The 20,429-nt window shown below is 42.0% G+C and overlaps 1 protein-coding gene and 1 long non-coding RNA gene across 2 annotated transcripts; both read right to left on the bottom strand.

The window, feature by feature from the left end:
• Positions 1–5,708: 5,708 nt before the first annotated feature.
• Positions 5,709–6,049, bottom strand: LOC144983632 (uncharacterized). Its single transcript, XR_013647366.1, has 2 exons — positions 5,864–6,049; positions 5,709–5,758 (listed from the first exon to the last, which is right to left on the bottom strand). It is a non-coding gene; the product is annotated as an uncharacterized LOC144983632 (long non-coding RNA).
• Positions 6,050–8,897: 2,848 nt separating this feature from the next.
• On the bottom strand, positions 8,898–10,697 carry LOC111948684 (uncharacterized). The gene is made up of 2 exons (XM_023962787.2): positions 10,574–10,697; positions 8,898–10,468 (listed from the first exon to the last, which is right to left on the bottom strand). Exon 2 carries the CDS (start codon positions 10,216–10,218, stop codon positions 9,082–9,084), a length of 1,137 nt encoding a protein of 378 aa, XP_023818555.2. The 5' UTR covers positions 10,219–10,468; positions 10,574–10,697; the 3' UTR covers positions 8,898–9,081.
• Between the last annotated feature and the right edge of the window lie 9,732 nt (positions 10,698–20,429).

Genomic DNA, 20,429 nt, shown 5'->3' with positions numbered 1-20,429 from the left:
AAGGTTTTCAGGAAAAAAAACAACCATTTTCTGTTTTTAGACTGAATATATTTTTTCCTGTAGAAATGTCAGAGAAATAATTTTGTAGAAATTGTGCAAATAAAGGTTTAATTATGTGGCTTTTTTTAACACAAATGTAATTAAATCTAATTCAAACAAAAAAACCCTGAATCAATGCGTGCAAATGTATTTAGAATCACAAAAACGGACATAGAAATCCAGATGTTGAGGGCAAATAAATGATGGCCTTAGTTATTTCAGGGAATCTACAGCTGTGATTGCATCCTCCGTCATCTGTGGAGGAGAATGCCTTTCCTTTATTATTCATTTGATCTAATGTGTTAACATTTTCTTACCAAAGTATTTTTTGCACAATAAGGCGCAATTAAAACACTTTGGTTTTTCTTTTTTTTTTTTTTTTTTTTTTTTTTTTTACCTTGTCCTGTCCAACAGCTGGGCAAACAGATGAGAGCTGAGGGCCTCTTGTGTTGGACATATTTTACTTTAACAAGAGGGGTTATTAATCTTCAGACAAACCAAAGGTATGTCTGAATAAACCCCTTTTGTAATTGAGGCCAAACTTTATTAATTTCAAACATGTTTGAAGATCTTTGGTGTTGGACCGGACGGAAAAGGAAAGAGGGGAAGAAGAGAGAGGGACGTTAGAGAGAGGGGGGGAAGGAGGGTGATAGTAGGAGGGGGAGGGGGATAAGACCATGAAGCAGCATAAAGCAGACAAGTTTACTGGTTGTTAATCACCATGGTAAGGCTCAAATGCAGTACAAAAAGGGCGGAGCCTGTCCACACACACACCCAAGTGTCAAACACACCTGCTAGCTGCAAAAATGTCCATCTGTCGACATGTACACAAAACAGATAGTGCTCACACGCATACTTATGCCTTAAAACCAACTAGTGTGAAACATTTCAGTCATTCAGTCACGCAAACCGCCAGTGCAAAGGTGAGCCAACACCCGTGCTCAGGTGAGTGCTCATGTTCTTCTAAAATGGATGGTGGAATGTGTAAAGAAGGAGGGAGAGCGCCCAGCCATCCCCACCCCAAGACCCCCACCGCAGCAGCAGCGGCAGCCGGAATCCCCCCCACGCCACACGGAAACCGGCAGGGAACAACCGCCGCCCGGGCGACCAAGCCCGCCACCCAGGCCAGGGCCAGCAGGACCGCCGCAAGGCCCCCAGAGCCAGAGAGCAGGGAGGCACGGAGGGAAAGAGAGGGCCGCCCCAGCCCAACCAAGAGAACAGCCCCCCCGCCGCGCCGGGAGAACCCAACGCAGGGCCCCACCGGAGAGGGACGCCCACAGCCCCAGACGAGCACCCCACCACCACCCAGGAGTTCTGGGCATTCCCCCGCCCCAACCCCAGGTACGAGCCAGGACCCCCCAAGGGAGACCCGCTCCGCACTCCAGGCAGCCATCCGCCCGGCCCACGGTTGGTCCAGGGAGGAGCAAGGCAGGGGCCCGCCGCCCCCGCCCAGGAGGGGGGAACCCCGGGGAAAAAAGAGGACCCTCACACACTTTGGTTTTTCAAAAAACAACAGTACACCGTGTAATCTGGAGTGCCTTGTGATTTAAAACTGCTGCAAACAAAGTTAGATGTTATTGTAAATAACATGGCTAATGTGTGGGGGTGTTGGACAGTGCAACTGTTTTATACGCCTTGCAAACACGGGTGGAAGGTATTGTGGACATGCTAATGCGGCTAACTTGTAGCGTTGTTAGACTGTTTTTTTTACGAGTTACGAACAAAGTTGAGAGTTACCACAGTTACGCCGGTATCAGTCTGATTTGTTTTTTTATGACTCATGAACAAGGTTGGGAGTTACAGAGTTACTGTCATGGTGCCTCTATCAGCCCCGCCCCTCTCCACTCTGCTCCGGAGGATTCCCAGCTGTTGCCACTCACCTCATCCGCCTGCTGCCTACTTAAGGAGATCCACAGCCAGTATTCGTCGCCAGTTCGTTGCTCCTCCATGGTACTTGTCAGGTCTCTCATGTTTATTCCTAAGAAAAATTCTTGTTTTATTAATTGTGCCTTTTCGCCTCGCTTCCAGGACGTTATCACCACGAGTGCTACCTGGGATTCCCTCCGGGACAGACCGTTCATTCCACGCTCGCCTCGCTAGCTGTTCATGCCCTCACAGCCTTCACAGAAGCTCTCCAGCCACGCCACGTCTTCCTGCTACTCACCTGCAATCTGGAACCGAAGATCCCGCTTTTGGAAAATCACCTGCAAGAAAACTAAATCATAAATCTCTCCTGTTATCCTTCCGGGTTCCAGCATCTGGGTCTGCTGCAAAGTCTCGATAACCATGACAGTTACAGTATTGTAAATAAGCTAACGTGGCCTAGTGTATAGCAATGTCAGACTTATTACTAACAAAGTTGGGAGTTAGCAAAATCACAGTAATGTTTGTTTTAGCGGTATCAGTCTGTTTTCTTACGTGTGGCAAACAAAATTAGAAGTTACACTGACTCGTTGCAAAGTTGCGCTAACCTGGCTAACTTGTAGCATGGAACACAGTGTTACCTATTTAACTAGCAAGGCTGGGAGTTAGTGTAATAACATTACAGTTTGTTTTAGCTGTATCCATATGTTTTCTTAAGTGTTGCGAAAAAATGTTGCAGGCATTGGGAATTCGCTAACGTGGCTGACGCATAACAGTGGCGGACAGTGTTTATTTTACTAGTTATTAACATGGTTAAGAGTTTGCATAGTCAAAGTAACGTTTGTTTTAGCGGTATCAGTCTGTTTACTTACGTGTTGCAAACAAAGTTGGGAGTTACAGGTATTGTTAATGTGATTAACGTGTAGCTGTGTTGGACTGTGTTGGACTGTGGTGTTACTAACAAGGTTGGGAGTGTGTTTTAGTGGTATCAGTCTGTTTTGTTTTAAGGTTTAAGGTTTATAACAAACTGTAAGGCCTCTACTTCTCATTGTGAACTGTATTCTCGAGTGGGATGGTCTTCTGTGTCAACCAGGAGGTTCACACACCGGTGCATTTTTATTTACAAATCTCTTATTGGAGTTTTACCTTCATGCATTTGCAGCTTGATCAAGCTGAGGACTGTGGAATCATACGGACTCCAATCAAATGACCATCTATTGCTCGCTGTTGCATTTGCTCGTACAGAACTGGGAAAAAAATAAAAAAGGCTTTTGTCTTTTTTGCCCCCTCCACATGGAACACTACAAAAAAAATGGTAATTAAAAGAATTCAGTTCTCTGAATATTTTTTAAGTCCAGGCTGAGATTGGAAGAGAGTCACTTTTAACCGTACCTTTTTTTTTGCATAAGCTCTAATTTTTATTTATTTTATGTTTTTAATGTTGACATTTTTATCGTAAATGTAATTTATTGTTTCCCCCTAGCCAGGACTCCCTTGACAAAGAGATTCCTAATTTCAATGGGATAATTCCTGGGTAAATAAAGGTTAAATTAAAATGAATATCCTGGCAGCTCAGGAACAAGCCCTGAGCACCAAAGCGATAGAGGCTCAGATCTACCACACCAGACAAGACCCAAGGTGTAGGCTGTGCAAAGAGGCGCCTGAAACAATCCAGCACATAACTGCAGGGTGTAAGATGCTGGAAGGTGGTAGAGAATGAGAGGGCAAAGATCCTGTGGGACTTCCAGATCCAGACTGAGAGGATGGTAATGGCGAACCAACCAGACATTGTAGTGGTGGATAAAGAACAGAGGAAAGCCGTTGTGGTGGATGTGGCAGTGCCAAGCGATGGCAACATCAGGAAGAAGGAACATGAGAAACTGGAGAAATACCAGGGACTCAGAGAAGAACTGGAGAAAGCCTGGAAAGTGAAGGTGACAGTGGTGCCTGTGGTAATTGGAGCACTCGGGGCAGTAACCCCCAAGCTGGAGGAGTGGCTACAACAAATACCTGGAAAGACCTCAGACCTCTCAGTCCAGAAAAGCGCAGTGCTATGAACAGCTAAGATACTGCGCAGGACCTTCAAGCTCCCAGGCCCTGGTAGAGGACCCGAGCTTGGAGGAGAAACCACCTGCGAAGGGTGAGAGGGGCGGATTTTTTTACACCAGTATATATAATATATATATATTTTTTTTTTTTATTTCAGACATGCCTGGCATAAAGCAATGCGCTCAAAGCTGGAACACTAGTGGCCCTGCTTAAAAAGCATTTGGATTTAAATGTAAAGAGAAAGTCTTTCCTGATTAGACTTTAGCATCTTTGAGCACAATTGCAAATTGCACGTGCCTCTTTCTGGTTAATCCATTAAACATCCATCAGTCACCTCACGCAGGCCACCTCTTGTGTTGGCTGAGCACTGCTCAAGCCGGCGAAAAGGCTTTGACAGTAGAAGCTTGTGCTATTAACAGAATTAACTCCGACCAGAGCAGCAGCTCAGGGAAAACATACCAATTCCATTATCTCAGCTGGACGGAGGCCATTCACTCTCAGCCACTCTGCAGCCAGAGTGCTGCAAGCGTGGAGCCCACCGAACCAATTGTGCAGAGACACAACATGAAGCAACTCCAAAATGCACTTTATCAAGGATGTTTAGCCTAAAATATTCATCCAACTGAATACCAAATGTACGTCTTTAATACAAAAAAGAACAAAGAGTCATTTTAGATTTTTTTCCCCCCTTTTTTTTCCTGGTAAGTAGACTGAATCAGGGTGAGCTCAGCAATATTCAGTCGACTTTTGTTTACATCACCACTTCCAGGACTTTGTCTGAACACTTTTTTGGCCTTGACTGCACACACTTCTAAGTAAATATTAGTGTCTTAACATTCCAACTTTTTCAAAACAGAAAAATGAAAACTTAATGTTCAGCTCTATTGTTTTTTGATGATGCAGCAATGAGGAGAACATTACAGATTTCAAAAATATTATAAAAATTGTGATTAATGATTAAAGTTTACAGTTTTTTCACTGTGGAACCGCAGCACAAAAGAACACAAAAATAAAAATGTCTGAAAATAAGAAAGTAACACTTTCTTCAAAATGAACCATTTTTTAAAGTAAATTTCAAAGCCAAAAATATTTATTAAGAAAAAAAAGTTAAAATTTGAACAAGCAAATTGAAAAAAGAGCAAGTTTACTTTACTGGTCAAGAAAATATACCTTATTATTTTTTTTTTGCTTCTGTGGTCCTATTCTCCTTCGCCTATCTTTTCAATAAAAAGACAAAAAAAATCAAATTTGACTAATAGGCAAAGAAAAACTGACCCATGATCAGCCTTTTTAATTAAGATGTGGAACTAGAATTTCATATTTTTTTGTGCAAAGCAAATGAAGTAACTACATGCGCTTTCTGAAAGAACTAAGGTAAAAAATTATAAATAATAAACATCTTTCAAGCCTGAAAAAAGAGGAAAAAAAATTCACAGACCAATTACTTCTACTTTTTTTAAAATATTAAAAATTTAATCAGAAAACAGTTCATTTAAAATATTGAGCAAACACACATCTATCTATCTATCTATCTATCTATCTATCTATCTATCTATCTATCTATCTATCTATCTATCTATCTATCTATCTATCTATCTATCTATCTATCTATCTATCTATCTATCTATCTATCTATCTATCTATCTATCTATCTATCTATCTATCTATCTATCTATCTGTGTATATATATACTGTAGTTGTAGCCGGTTCCTCCGCAGGTGCGTGCCACGACGGCAGAAACAAGAGCGAAGACAATAGAAAGGTTCAAGCCCTTTTATTTTTATATTGTCAAACCAAAGCAGCGGCACTGCAACCAAAAGATGATGACATACAATAATGTGACATACACAAAGGAAGAAACAGGTGAAACATTAAACACACTAAACATATGAATGTGAGAACAAACACATACCAGAGACAGCAACTCCACGACACACCGCAAAACCGGAAACGGCCAAGTGTTACATCCCACACACACACCTGCTCTCCTTATATATTGTATCACGCCCCCCGAACCAAATCCCCATTGGTCACACTTATGCCCCCCCAAGAAAAGATCAGTGCCCCACTGATCTGCCATCAGATGGTAACACCGACCTGGGCAAACGAAAAGGGTTAGAGTGTAACCCTGCAGTGGAACGAGTCGTCCGGCGAGGCCCAACAGGCCCAGACACTATGGGTGCCAACTGTGTGTCATCTGCTCCCCCTTCAACCCCACATGCTGAGGGAAGCACTGTGGGAACGGGCACACACGGTGTGGAAGTGTCAAGAGAAGTAGCTGAAGCCTCAGCCCCACCCCTACAAGAACTAGGCCCACGAACCTCAAGACTGGACCCAGTGATAGGCACAAGGACACCAATCACGGAGTCATCAGCCTCCCCATTGGCATCTAACTCACCATCCACCTCTGCCACAGGGGGCACTATCACAGCCCCACTCTGTACAGTGGGACCACACAGTCTTAGTTCATTACGGTGAACATTGCGGATTGGCCCAGAGGAGTCGACAGGCGCAACCGAGTACACAGGCGAATCCCCACCCAGACGCTCCAACACTTTATGGGGGACAGGAAACCACACATCCTGAATTTTATGCCTCCCGGGAAACCGCCTGTTTCTCACGTACACCAGCTGGCCCGGCAGCAGGGATGCATCACCCCCTACATGGCCTGCATAAGCACGACGAGCTTCTGCCGCTTGGTCCAGATTCTGGCCCGCCTGCTGATAAGCCCAACGCAGTCGCTCCTGATGTTCCACCACCCAAGCATGCTCGTCACCCTCAAAGTCTTCCCTATCCTGACCCAGCCAAATATCGAAAGGCCTAATGGGGGCCCTCCCAAACATCAGGAAATATGGTGAGTAACCTGTGCTATGGTGTTCGGTGGTGTTATACACATACAGCAGCTCAGGAAGGTATTCAACCCATCGTCTCTTCTGATGTGGATGCAGTGTTCTCAACAGGTCATGTAGAGTCCTGTTAAAGCGCTCACACTGCCCGTTTCCCTGAGCATGATAGGGGGTCGTTCGGCTTTTCCTGATCCCGTATACTTTACATAAACCCTGCACCACATCTGCTTCAAAACACCTACCCTGGTCAGAGTGTATCCTAGAGGGGACACCATAGGGCTGGATCCAGTGCTTTACTAGGGCCTTAACAACAGTTACTGCACGCTGATCACGGGTTGGTACTGCGACAGTAAACTTGGAGAAGACATCAGTCATGATAAGGACATTCTCACGCCGGTCTGATGAGGGCTCCAACACTGTGAAATCCATAGCCACAACCTCCAATGGCCGGTAAGCCAGCAAATGTCCTTGAGGTGCAACTACCTGTGGGTGAGGGTTCTTAGAAACAATGCACCGCTCACAAGTCTTGCAAAAAGCCTCCACGTCTCTGTACATCCCAGGCCAGTAAGCCCGACAACGGACCAGCTTAAAGGTTCGCTCTACTCCCTGATGCCCAGCTACGGTGTGTATCTGATTGAGTATCTCATCCTTCAAAATGGCTGGCAGTATGATCTGCCTGATCTGCCCTTCACGCTGTCCCCAAAACTGCCGATACAGCACCCCATCCACCTCAACAATCCGCTTCCATTGTCTTAACAGCTCTACTGCCCTGGGACATAATTGACGCCTCTCTGTCCGGCTTGGCCCCACACCCCGATCCCAAAACCTCCTAAAGGTAGAGATCAAACCATCACCAGACTGCAACCTAACCAGGGCCTTAACGTCCAAAGTGGGAAAACTGGTAGTGGAGCTAGTGTTAGGCACACCGACTGAACCTGTATGTACCTCCTGTTGCCCCACATACTGCCGAGAAAGAGCATCGGCACCTTTGTTCTGCCTGCCAGGCCGGTAGGAGATCTGAAAATCAAACCGGGCCAGCTCAGAAACCCAACGTTGCTCCACGGCACCGAGTTTTGCACTGTTTAAATGACAAAGAGGGTTGTTATCAGTCATGATTGTGAACTTGCTACCAATCAAATAATCACGGAATTTTTCAGTAACTGCCCATTTCAAGCCCAACAACTCTAGTTTCATGGCACTGTAGTTCTCCATATTCCGTTCCGAAGATCTAAGACCCCTACTGGCAAAAGCCACGGGTCGGAGTCGTCCGTCCACATCTTGTGATAAAACAGCCCCTAGTCCTTGGTGACTCGCATCTATTTCCAGAACAAAAGGTTTGCAGAAATCAGCATATGCAAGAACGGGTGCCGAGGTGAGTTTCTTTTTCAAACATTGAAAAGCCTCCTCACACACGGAATCCCATAATTGCTGAAACCCATTGGTGGGCCGACCACCCTTGCTTGTAGATAGCAATGAGGCCAAGGCATGGAGAGGTGCTGCCATCTTGGCAAAATTCTTTACGAACCTCCTGTAAAAACTTGCAAAGCCTAAAAAGGACTTTAAGTCTTTTAAGCAGCTTGGCCTCTTCCATTCTACAACAGCTTTAATTTTGTCAGGATCTGTAGCTACCCCGGCAGCTGAAACCAAATGTCCAAGGTATGCCACTTCAGATTTCAAAAAGGAACACTTTTGTAGTCTGACTTTAAGATTGTACTGTTTTAGACGGGAAAACACCAGATCCAGACGCTCTAGATGTTGCTCAAAAGAAGAGGAGAAGATGTTGAACCAACCTGGTGAGACTGGCAAACTCTGAAGGCATTTTGCCATGCATCAGGGACTGAATGACTGCGCGTTTCATAACCATGGCCTTCACTCTCATAAAAACACTTAATCACGTTCATCCCCAAAATGCAGGGGACAGTGTTTTTACGTTGCCTCATAAGGTTTGTCTCTGGATCTTTGACCACAAGGATCCCTCTACCTTTTATGGTGACACCAAATGCATGAACATCTCTTTCAAAATAGCCCAAATAAGGTATACTTAAACCATTTGCGGCAGAGAGTGAAAGCCATTCACAATTTTTCAAAGACGGACGGAAATGTTTATTGAAAAATGACTCAGTGACTGTTGACACATTTGAACCCGTGTCCAAAAGACATTTCACCTGTACATCACCAATGAAAACATCGACAGTGGGACAAACTCCAATTAAACATTCAACCTCGAGTGTGTCAGATTTCTTTGCTTCAGAGCCCATCACATCCCCTCCTGTAGTTGGGCTCATCACCACAGGGGCAGAGAGTTTCCCTGTTGCTCGCCAACAATGCCCGAGTTTCCACGACCAGAAGCGTTACGTGATGCAAAAACGGTCTTATTTCCCGGTGCTGCCCATCTACACTGACGAGCAATATGCCCCGCCCTCTGACACCTAAAGCAGATGGGTTTACCTTCCGAGTCGAACCGTGGTTGGACCCCCCGACCAGCTGTCTGTCCGATCTCTACTGACAAATCTGACACCTTCTTAGCCAAGTCAGTAATTTGTTGCTGTTGCTGCTTCATAAGGCTGATCATTTCTGCATTTGGATCCACAACCGGCTTAGCTGTAACCACGTTTACATTCTGGACCTCCTTTTCCCCCTCAACCTGACACACATCAGCTCTACGTCGGCTGTAAGACGCAGTCGCGTCCCCATCCTCCCACTGCAAAGCTTCCTTTCGTAGGTTGAAAAACGAGATGGCAGAATCCTGGCGGATGATGCGCTTTAACTCCCGTCTCAGAACCGAATCCCGCACATTCTCAGCAAACTGATCCCGCAAGGCAAAATCACTACACCAAGTGTAATTTACTTCACAGCGGTTGATTTCATCAATGATTGCCATGAGCGCGTGTGAGTACTCACGGATCGTTTCCCCGTCACGTTGTTTTCTATCAAAGAAAAGTTTCTGCAGGCGAGTCAACGAAGAAGGCTGTCCATAAATTTCTTTTAGTATCGCCAGCACACAATCCGGGTCGGCCCTTTCTGCAGAAGACCGGTATTTTATTTCCTGCTTGGCCTCGCCCCCAAGATGGTCATATATATACATTGCCTTCTCGCTCTGCTGAAAATGACGGAAACTTAACACCGAGTTAATCTCATCCAGCCATTCATAAAAGTCCGCACACGAACCCCCGGAAAAAGTGCGGCATTTCTTCTCCTTAGGGAGGTAAATGACACAGTCCTTCGGCCCAGTTGATGACGAACCACCTGCTGCTCCGTCCAATTGGGACGCCGCCGCCGAACCAGACCCAGCGGGTGAAGCTTCCTGCTCCCGCAGCTTCTCAGTCAACGCGTCATTCATGTTCCGCAAGGCGTCCATGGTCGCTTTGTCCACAGCTATCCGGTCTTTCAAGGCCTGCAGCTCCGCTCGCAGCTCCTCCATGACGACAGCGGCAAAGGGAATCCCCGGAATCCCGTGATGACGTCAGCCACCGAACACCTGATCCAGCCGCTGCTTTGGTTTACGTGTCAGACTCCGGCCGCCTCCACTCCGTAACGCAACGATCCTGCTCACAGCGCCAAATGTAGCCGGTTCCTCCGCAGGTGCGTGCCACGACGGCAGAAACAAGAGCGAAGACAATAGAAAGGTTCAAGCCCTTTTATTTTTATATTGTCAAACCAAAGCAGCGGCACTGCAACCAAAAGATGATGACATACAATAATGTGACATACACAAAGGAAGAAACAGGTGAAACATTAAACACACTAAACATATGAATGTGAGAACAAACACATACCAGAGACAGCAACTCCACGACACACCGCAAAACCGGAAACGGCCAAGTGTTACATCCCACACACACACCTGCTCTCCTTATATATTGTATCACGCCCCCCGAACCAAATCCCCATTGGTCACAGTAGTCATATATTTTTATTATCTATAAAATGTATATTTGCTATCTTCAATTACTAAATACTTGAAATAAGTTCTGGATTATCAGGGGAAACTAACTGTGGTTCACTTTTAACAAACCAAATGTGTCCCGTCTGAATACACCCTGAGATTCTTGCTAATTTTGTACTCATTTGTAGAGCTCCTGCCCAGTACTTTTGAGACATTTTGTTCTTTGAATTTCCAGTCACTTCGTCTTATTTTTAATATCTCTGATTGTTCACTGATCACGTTTTATTACAATATTTTTATATAATTCTGAAACCTGTTTCATTGATTTACAAAACTTACTCCTTGCAATACCTCAAACAATTGCGCTTTTGTTTACACTGGAACCTTAAAGTCAACACTTTTGCAATATGGATATTGCACAGCTCGAAATCGCGACACCTATAAATTTGCGATTAATTGTGCAGGCCTAATCTATATGTTATAAACAATTATCAGAGTACCTTCTTAGCTGTCTTCTTGCTAGTAATCACCCTGCAGAATGCTTCCACCATACCAAAGGAGCAGTGAAAAGTGTTGTATCTGACGTTGATACAGACGTATCAATTAGCAAACTAGAGAGTCCTGCTTTAACACTTAAAATATGTTTTATTTTTAAAAAAGAAAATGAAAGATTATTTAATGATCTGATGGAAAGATTATGACATTTATAAACATATATATTTATATATTGAGTACAGGTTTTTTTGCACTAGAAGGCGCACCAGGTGCACTGTCAATAAATGGGCTATTTTCGAAATTACTCAAATCGCTTCGACATAAGAAAAAATTATGATTTAATAGTTTTTTTTTTGTTTTTTTACCCTTTCTTTGAATCAAATGTATTTGATTGTAAATCAGAGTTTATGTTATATATTTTAGAAAGTATTGCAATTGTATTATTCCACAGAAACACAGTCTGTGATCATTTCTCAAAGTGGCTTTAACTTTATCAACTCCACCCTCCACATAAACTTTGATATAGTGACAATAATGCAAACAAAATCAATCAATGAGACTACCAAGTGTTTGTAATACAGCAAATGACACAAAGGCTATGTCTGAATTCCTTCACTATTAACTACATAGTGCGCTATATACAGTAGTGCGTTCGCCATTTTGTAGTGCTTTCCGAACCCACAATTCCCAAATGTAGGTTCGGAAAGCACACTGTAAAAAACAGTGTGCATTAATGCTCACTAGATTGGGAACAGAGACCACAAGTCATTGTATTTAAATCTTTTTCTTTCTTTTTTTTAAATAAACCATCAACGTTTTCATCATCAGAACACAATGGATTCAAAGATAGCCATAAAGTGCTATTGATTCAATTTTCACTTTGTGAAATTGCTTTTACAATCCTGGGCACTGGATGGGTGAGCACTATGTGGTTTTGGAAATAGCTTATGACCTGACTATCAGTACCGACTGCATCACTGCTTTATTAAAAACAGATTTTTCCACCTTTGAAATCTTTGCTCCAAAATATATTGATATTAAAATCAACCCTCATCCACCACTCAATACTGTCAATTTTAGACCCAGCCGCATCACATACCTGACCGAACAGAGCACAGCAAAACTATGACATAACAAAAATTACATCCACAACGTAGACTTAAGCTTCCTTTTTGTTACCCCCCTTTTTTTTTATGTCTGATAGCAAAGGACACAAGGAAAGGGGCGGGGGTTAAAACGTGCAGAAATCCACCAGACGTTATCATGGCTGCCACTTCCTTCCAGGTCATTTCATCCTGTTAGGAAGCTTCCTAAGCAAAACAAAGACCACTCAAGCGCACCCCTGAACCTCCCCGCCGCTCTGCTCACCTTTGTTCACCTCTCTCATTAGTCCCCTTAATAGACCTCAGCTGCACTGATCATGCTTTCAAACATTGCATGGTGCTTGTTTTTTTTGTTTTGTTTTTTTTCTACTGAATTATAATTGAGACTGTTATTTTTCCTTTTGAAATAATTTGTTTTATAGGGGAAAAAAACAACCTAAAAGAAGGGAACAGCGTAGGATTTAATTGCCTGTCATTGCCCGTGACAATGAAGTTCGGATAAATGGCAACATTTTCATAAATTGTCAATAAATGATGGCTTTTTCAGGACATTTATGCAAGTGTGCACTGAAAGCTAGCACAGAGGCATTGTGGTTCACTGAAGGCTGGATTTGCATTTGCTGTTTTTGATGTCTACCATCTGATCAGAGAAGTTCGTGTCACCGAACAGCATTTGTGGATGTTTTCAAAACATGAATATCTCTGCTGCGTGCCTCTGGCGGTGTTGGCTGAGGAGGCTTTATCAATCGTCCCTCAGCAGTTTATGAATCCCACTGAAAGGAAATGTCACATTTACAAGACTGGGAAGAACAGATAGTAAATTTTATGGACTTAGTTGCCGCGTTTCATACGCAGATGGGTAAAATGCTAATAATGTAGAGGGGGGGGGGGGGGGGGGGGGTAGGTGATCAGCAAATGTGATTGCTCCATCTCAGGTGCACTGTATCCTGCAATCAAATATTTAACACGCAATCAAGCTCCACTGGCAGAGATGCCGGGCAGGTGCAGATGACTCAGGATTTGTATTAGGATGGCAACCTGTCACATAAATAACTTCACATATGGTTTCAAGTTTTCAGGTGATGATCACTGACTTTATATGAGAACAGGGTGACCCCTCCCCCCTTGGGTTCTAAAGAGTAAGTTCTTGCTGGTCCCAAAGAGCCAAAAGCTCATTGACAGAGTCAGAAAACCATTCTTGATCTGCTACCTTTTGACATTTTCTTGCTAATCTGATTCCTGTTTTCGTATTTTTGCTGTACCGCAAGTTCAAGTCATAAACTGACCAATCAGAAGCCTAAGTAAAAATATGTGCTGTCACTTTAAATGATCGAAGCCTCTGATTGACAGATTCACCCAAGCCCGCAGTCAGTGGAAGTGGTGTGGTCTTCTTTCATGCTCACCCCTGATTGGAGAGTGTGGTTTCCATAGAAACATTGATTTAGACCAACTCTGATCAATCGGCGCTTACCGACGACTTCTGGTTCCAGCATGGCGACTGCGTATCCTGAAAAAAAGGCAACTAAATTGACTTCATTTGGTTGCAACTGGCAGCAGGTCACTAGTTCTCTTGTACAGTTAATGGTATTGATAGTCTGCAATCTGAATAGACTTCAGATGTATCGTAATCTAGTTTTATTGGAATAATCTTGACTGTATTGGATTCCAACAACCGGAATGAAAAAACCTTGAAGTTGGAGTTTTTGTGGTTTCCTGTTTGTGTTGTGTTTTATTAATAAAAAAACTGCATTGAATTATGTCTTTTAATAAAAACATAGAGGAATAGTCACCTATGCGTAAATTAATCAATTATTGAAAGTGGTGTGAAAATGATTCATTACGTACAACTTTGTCAACAACTTATCACATGATCACTATATGGTGCCTTCGCCATGTTTTCAAGGTGTCTGAATCTACAATTCCAACATTGAGTGGCCTAGAAATTTCCCAGAAGTCTCAGTGCGCAAAACCAATGAGCATCAATGCTCACTAGATTGACAAATGTTGACCACAATGCATTGCGTTTGAACGATTCTCATTTATATTGAATCAACCATCCAAATGTTCATCATCAGAACACAGTAGATACATAAATAACCATAGTAAAATGTTCAAAAGGTTTTTTGTGTTTTAACTTCGGGAAATCGGTTTTGTCATGTTTGACGTTCAAAAAAAAACAAAAGTAGTGACTTGCTTTTAAAATCCAGTGCGCTTTTCCGCTCTGTACAGTGTTTTAGTAGTTAGGGAGTCGGGAGAGTAATTAGACACAGCATTGGATTTAAAGAGAATTCCTGTAAATCACTGCTAAAGCTTATGTTGGTTAAACGGACAATTTCCTAAATTAGCGATGTTTTATATTTCTTTAGACTTTAATCCTTCAAACCAGTTTATGATAGAAAAATGTGTTGAGCGCCGGTGGAAAGGAATTTGGCAGTTTTTTGGAACAACCCACACTCTCCGCTCTGCTGCTCATCCTCCAAACGCATGTTCCTTACAAATGTGGCTTCATTGAAAAGAAAAAAAAGGAAATGCACAGGCTTTTTAGAAATAAGATTAATTGCCTCCAAGCATTCCAGACTGAGAATCCCTCACTTTTCTTTGCTATTCATATGTAACCAACCATTGTGTATACAGGTAGGATAAAATATTCATAATGTACTATATCCCTCAATGTGCAACACGATGGTTTTCACCTGTCTAGGCATTTCATGGCTCCTTGTGTAGTAGAAAAAAACATGAATATTGTTGGTTTTAGATTTTTGAGCATAACAAAAACAAAAGAATGATGAAAATAAAAACAAATTATTGGGTAATAAAGTCAAAATGTGGCCTCAGCTATATTCAAGTACAAATTCTGAACCCATTTTGGAATTTAAATGACTTTTGTACATCAACAATTCATACATATTTAATGAATTGATGCATTGCGTTTTCACTGGTGTTGTGGGCCATGATGGCACATACTGTGCTTAAATGTGCGATTCTTATTCAGGTAGCATCGGCTTACCGGACCCAGCAAAAGCAGTTGAGCGCCAGTCGAGCATTGTACGGCTGCGAGGCATAAACTCCTAATTAGGAAGATGAATGCACATGAGAGTAATGATGCAAAAGCACAAACACCAGATGGAAGTCGGTAAGTCAGAACAGTACAAACCAAACCCTTTCTGCATGATTTGCTTTTGTCCAACCGTCTCTAAAGTGAGCAAAAGTACAGGTCATCTGTTGTTGGTTTTAGAAATACAAATCATCATAAAAGTCTCAAAATGTGGTCTTTTAAAAAGTCATTAAAAGTCTCACTCTGATCGTCTTTTGATTGACTGACCTGAGATGCAGGTTATGCTGTTTTAAGCCCAAATCAAAAAACATGTCAATTTTAGGATATAGTTTCTACATAGTGGGAGGAGTTTGTTAGAAATTCACCTCTGAGTGGTCTGGAGAAACCCCACCTCCACATCCCATCATTCATTGCATTAAATTTGCATTCAGTCACAAATACGATCTTTTTGAAACAGCATTTTTTTTGTCTGCTCCTGATTCGCAGTGATTTCAATAAAGAAATACTCATATATATCAAAAATGCCACGAGAACAATTTCCTCGGAGTGGGTCTTTCACCTCAAGAGGCTGAAGCCCCCGTGGGGCATTTTTGGACAGAGAGGGATCAGCACAGCTCAGAGGATCAACGGTTGCCTCTCTGACCAAACCTGGAGGTCATCAGCAGCAACACAATTATCAAGGACTCCCCTCATCCCATGTTTAAGCTCTTACCCTCGAGCTAACGTTCCAGGTTCTGCAGAACTCTGACCAGCAGATTGAGAGACAGTTTCTTTTCCAGAGTAACAAGCACATCAAACAAGGTCAACATGAAATAGATAGGAACCGTCCATACGGAAAACTGTCATCAAAACAAACATCACTGCTCACCTCGCTCATCTTGCAGATTTCATAGCTTTTTTTTTTTTTTTAGTGTGGGTTTGTGTAAAATTGTATACTTGGAGTATTTCTTTCTTCCTTTTTTTTATTTTAAACAGCACCTCAAGAATCCTGTATTCAAAGTTGCTGCTGCAGAATAATGAAAAAAAAAGCCACTCCAATCCAATATTGACCAACGTTCTGCAACACTACTAACTAAAATAAGGCATTTCTCTTAAAAAAAAAAATCAAATAAAAAAGATGTTTCAGCCCTTCAGCCGAATCAATGATTTGCAGAATCAATGCCAGGCTGCATTAAAACACCCCCAGTAAAACAATTTGTGGTAGTTTTGTCTTGTAATTTCTTACCCACGTCTGTGGTCCCAAATGAAAAAGCAAGACACCTTTTACAGCTCGCTGTTTGTCAGGTGAATGGCGTACCTTTGCAGGCGGGCCTATATAAAGAGGCTGTCCAGGCTTTGTTGTCATGGCGAAGGCCTTCAGCAGCATTTAATAGGTATTATTCATGCACAGTTTCAATGTTTGAATCTATCACAAAAGCTGATGAATATTTAGCTTCTGGCTGTTGTTAAAGTCTGATCAGGTAAGAATTACAGAGCCCAAAGCAAAAGAACGAAGGAATAGAGGAACATTTTGGGAGAAACCACTTTGTGTAATAATAAAGCATAATCACATACAGCATGCAATCAGCATTTTAGGCTTGTTTTACACAAATTTGCCTCCTGGCTATTAGGGCTAAATGGGTCTGTAAAAGACACACGTGAGCTACCTTTCACCAATATTTTCAATTTGTGGTAATAATGGCAAACAGAAAATCTGTGTGGCAGAGCGGACAAAACACCCATGAGAAGCCTCCATGTTTGCATTGTGTACTGATTGTTTCCAGCATTCCGTTGAAGGAGGAAAATTATTAGCATTTGTTTGACAAGAAGTTCCTGTTGTTCCTTGAGCAAAAGGAGGAATGTAAGCATTCCGGAGCATAACCAAGGAAGGGTGGAGGGGAAAAAGAAAGCCTTTCCAAGGCACAACAACAGAATAAAATGAAGTCTCCGTTTTTATGCAGGCATCAAAGAGAGCAGCAGACATGCGAGCCAGGCAACAAGAAAGAGGGAAAAGCTTTGGGTACACACAGTCGGCTGTGGTGTTGTTTAGCGCGCCGCGCTCTTTTGACGTTCCCTCCAACATGCATGGGTAATTCTGCACGCAGAGGATCACAGCGCTAAAATAAACGGTCAGAGAGTCATTGTGCAGTTGTCAGACATGTCGTGTAAATCAGGGGTAGATCTCAAGAGTAAAAGCAGGAGGCCATCACTGATACAAAAAAAAGAAGTTTCCTCTCAATTTACAATGTTAAAGACCTTAAACATAAAAAAAGGACATTTTATCTAAAAATACATCTTTAAAATAAAGGAAATAAAAAAAAGGTGATTTAACAAAATGTATCTTCTTTCGATGAACATTTATGGAATATTTGTTGGATTCAGAAGCCTTTCAAGACTGATCTGTGATTAAAATGTTTTACAGCGGCAGCAGAAACCAGTCATTTTTAATAAGGCAGTAATATAAGTCACCACTTTGCAATTTTCCTTTTTAATGTTTTCAGCTCAACAGAATTCGAAGGTGGCTGTTCCTGGTAATTACATAAAAACCTGATTTCCCCTGGGTTGAATTCAAAGAAAAAAAATTAAAGTATCTTTAAAGACCTTTCCGGTCGGCAACAACAAGTGTTCCATTTCAATTCCACAAAATTCAGTAGATCAAATAAATGCATGTGTGCATTTTTCTGATGTTTCCTTCTACTCTTAATGATTCCTCTTTTGCCTGTGCACAGCACAAAAGGATGGAAGTTTCCTTTTGTACCTTTTTGTTTTTTTTTTCTCAAGGAAGGAAAATTAAAGTGCAAAGAATGTTCCTTTAATTCTTGCAAGCTGTCAGACTGCAGCAAGTGCGGTTTCAGCTTGTTTCGCTTGATTCATGATTTATTCCTGCAAATGTGATTGCTCCTCCACCTGTTCCGGAGAGCAAGAAGTAAAGTATGTTCTTATAGGATAGTTAAAAAAAAGAAGTTTCTTTCCTTGAAGCCGATATCAAGTTAGCAAATTTGTTCCAGTGGTTTTTTTCCTCTGTCTGGTCAATATAACCATTTAATATGCCTTTAGCTTCAGCTTAGTTGTCTTCGTAATTCCGTTTTTTTTAACCTTATATAGCCATTTGTATCACGTATTTATCATTAGTAGGATCCAAACATTCCTTAAAAACCCATTGTATATAACTCGGTCCATGTTTTCTGCCCTGTAGTTCATCATCATTCCACTAGGGGCAGTATACGGGCTTTTCCTGCTCATTTTAAAATGACTGCCTCCATGAAATCTCAAAAAAACATTTGGCGGGGAATTTCTTTTAACTGATCTATTGTTATTTATTTTTTTAAATGAGTACTTGCTGTATTGAAATACTGTAAAATGAGTTAAAAATGAACTCTTTATAATACAGTTACATCATGTTATATCATGTTAAAAATGTGTTGATCAAATTTAAGACAGTGGGTAAATAAGGTACTTTTTTCCTCATGATTCATGTCAAAATTTTTGCATCTTAAACTGACATTTTTGTGAGCAAAAACATACCAAATCCCCCAATGTATCCTAATAAGTACTATCTATAACTTCAAAATCGAATTTCAATTCATCAATATTTTTTGTGGGTGGTTTTTATCAAAGGGTTTTACAAACATCATAATTCTGAATAAATTGAATTTTCTGGGATTTAAAAGGTTAAAACCTTAACTTGAGATAAGAATATAAAATAACATAATAGATGTAAAACCTGACTATTTCAAATATAACTTTTAGATTCTTTTTAAACGTAATACTGAAAAATGCTCACCGTCGTATACATTTTCTGAAGGAAAAAGCCATTTGACAGGTTGTTAACTTCAATAACAAGCCCGCCTTTTTAATGGACAATTCAGGGCTTGCAGACATGAGCTGTAAAGTACCACTCCGCAGGCACTTTAAGTTTAATCAGACTGTGTTTGTCTGTAATTGCAGTTTAGATTAGCAAAACAAGCAAAAATCAACAAAATGTTTTTACTAATTAATGTAGAGATCCTATCCTTGAGAGGCACATGCTCCTGGTACAGCACAGAAATGGAACTGAAATGTACGGACTGACTTGAAAACAGAAAAACACTTGACTTCATCGCTCTGCCGCCTCTGGCTTTGACTTAAGCTTTAAGGATTAACATTTTTTTTTTTACTGAGTTCTGAGAAAATAAAGAAAACCTTGTAACCAAGTAAACATAACTTCTGTGTTGTGACTCTCGTCTGCTTGTTTTCTCATACATGGCAAACATTTTTTTTTTCATTGTTTAGTTAGTATGAGTTTAACCCTATAAAGCCCACAACATCAAACTGAGAGAACCTGCTTTCTTAAAATTAGGATGTTTTTTAAAACCTTTAGATGAAATCCACAAAAAACTTTCAATATCATTCTTCTTAAGAAATAGAGATGGTAGTAGTTATGAAACAGGTGATTCGGTCTTTCTTTTTTTAAAAACAATGTTAGTTTTGGTCGATAGTCACATAAGCCAAAACGCACTGGCGTGGTAAACTAAACGGAAACACATTCGGCAGGTGGCTGCATGGCGGCATTTGTAATCGGGAGGCAGCTGTCGTGTTTTTGCATGCCGCAAAGTAGCTGTGGAGGTTTCAGGAAATATTTATCGATCAGTGGCTTCCCAGGCACAATTCAAGGTTGTGGGGTGGTAGTCCAGTGACAGGTGGGTGGCAGGAAAGTCTGATCTGCCCATTTCAGCCACCACCTTGCCCCGTGCCGCCGTCCTACCGCAACGTCCTACTGCTACTGCAGCAGTGCGGGGCACTCCATGAGGGCTGTTGAGATAGGCTGGAGGCTCATGAATGACTGGAGGCGATCCCGGACACCATGATGTCCAAATGCAGGTGCTGTTCAAAACTCATCATCACGCTGATTGCGCCACAGCGACTCCGAGACCTGCGTCTTGACGCTGAGAAGAACTACTCATAGAAGAAGAGGAATGCGCACAAGAAGGGCAAAGAGAAAGAAGAGGTTGTTGGGCGAGGCTGTGGTTGCATCGCAGAGTGGTGCTCAGACAGTATTTAGACCCCGGTTTTTCTACCCCAGGTGGCACTTGATACATGCGTGTCGCCGTCCGGAGACATTAACGCATTGTTCA

This window comes from Oryzias latipes, chromosome 14 (genome assembly GCF_053564925.1).
Source record: "Oryzias latipes strain Hd-rR chromosome 14, Olatipes_Hd-rR_3.1".
NCBI lineage: Eukaryota > Metazoa > Chordata > Actinopteri > Beloniformes > Adrianichthyidae > Oryzias > Oryzias latipes.
The sequence above is the reverse complement of the archived record's forward strand: the minus strand, read 5'-3'. Positions and strand labels throughout refer to the sequence as shown.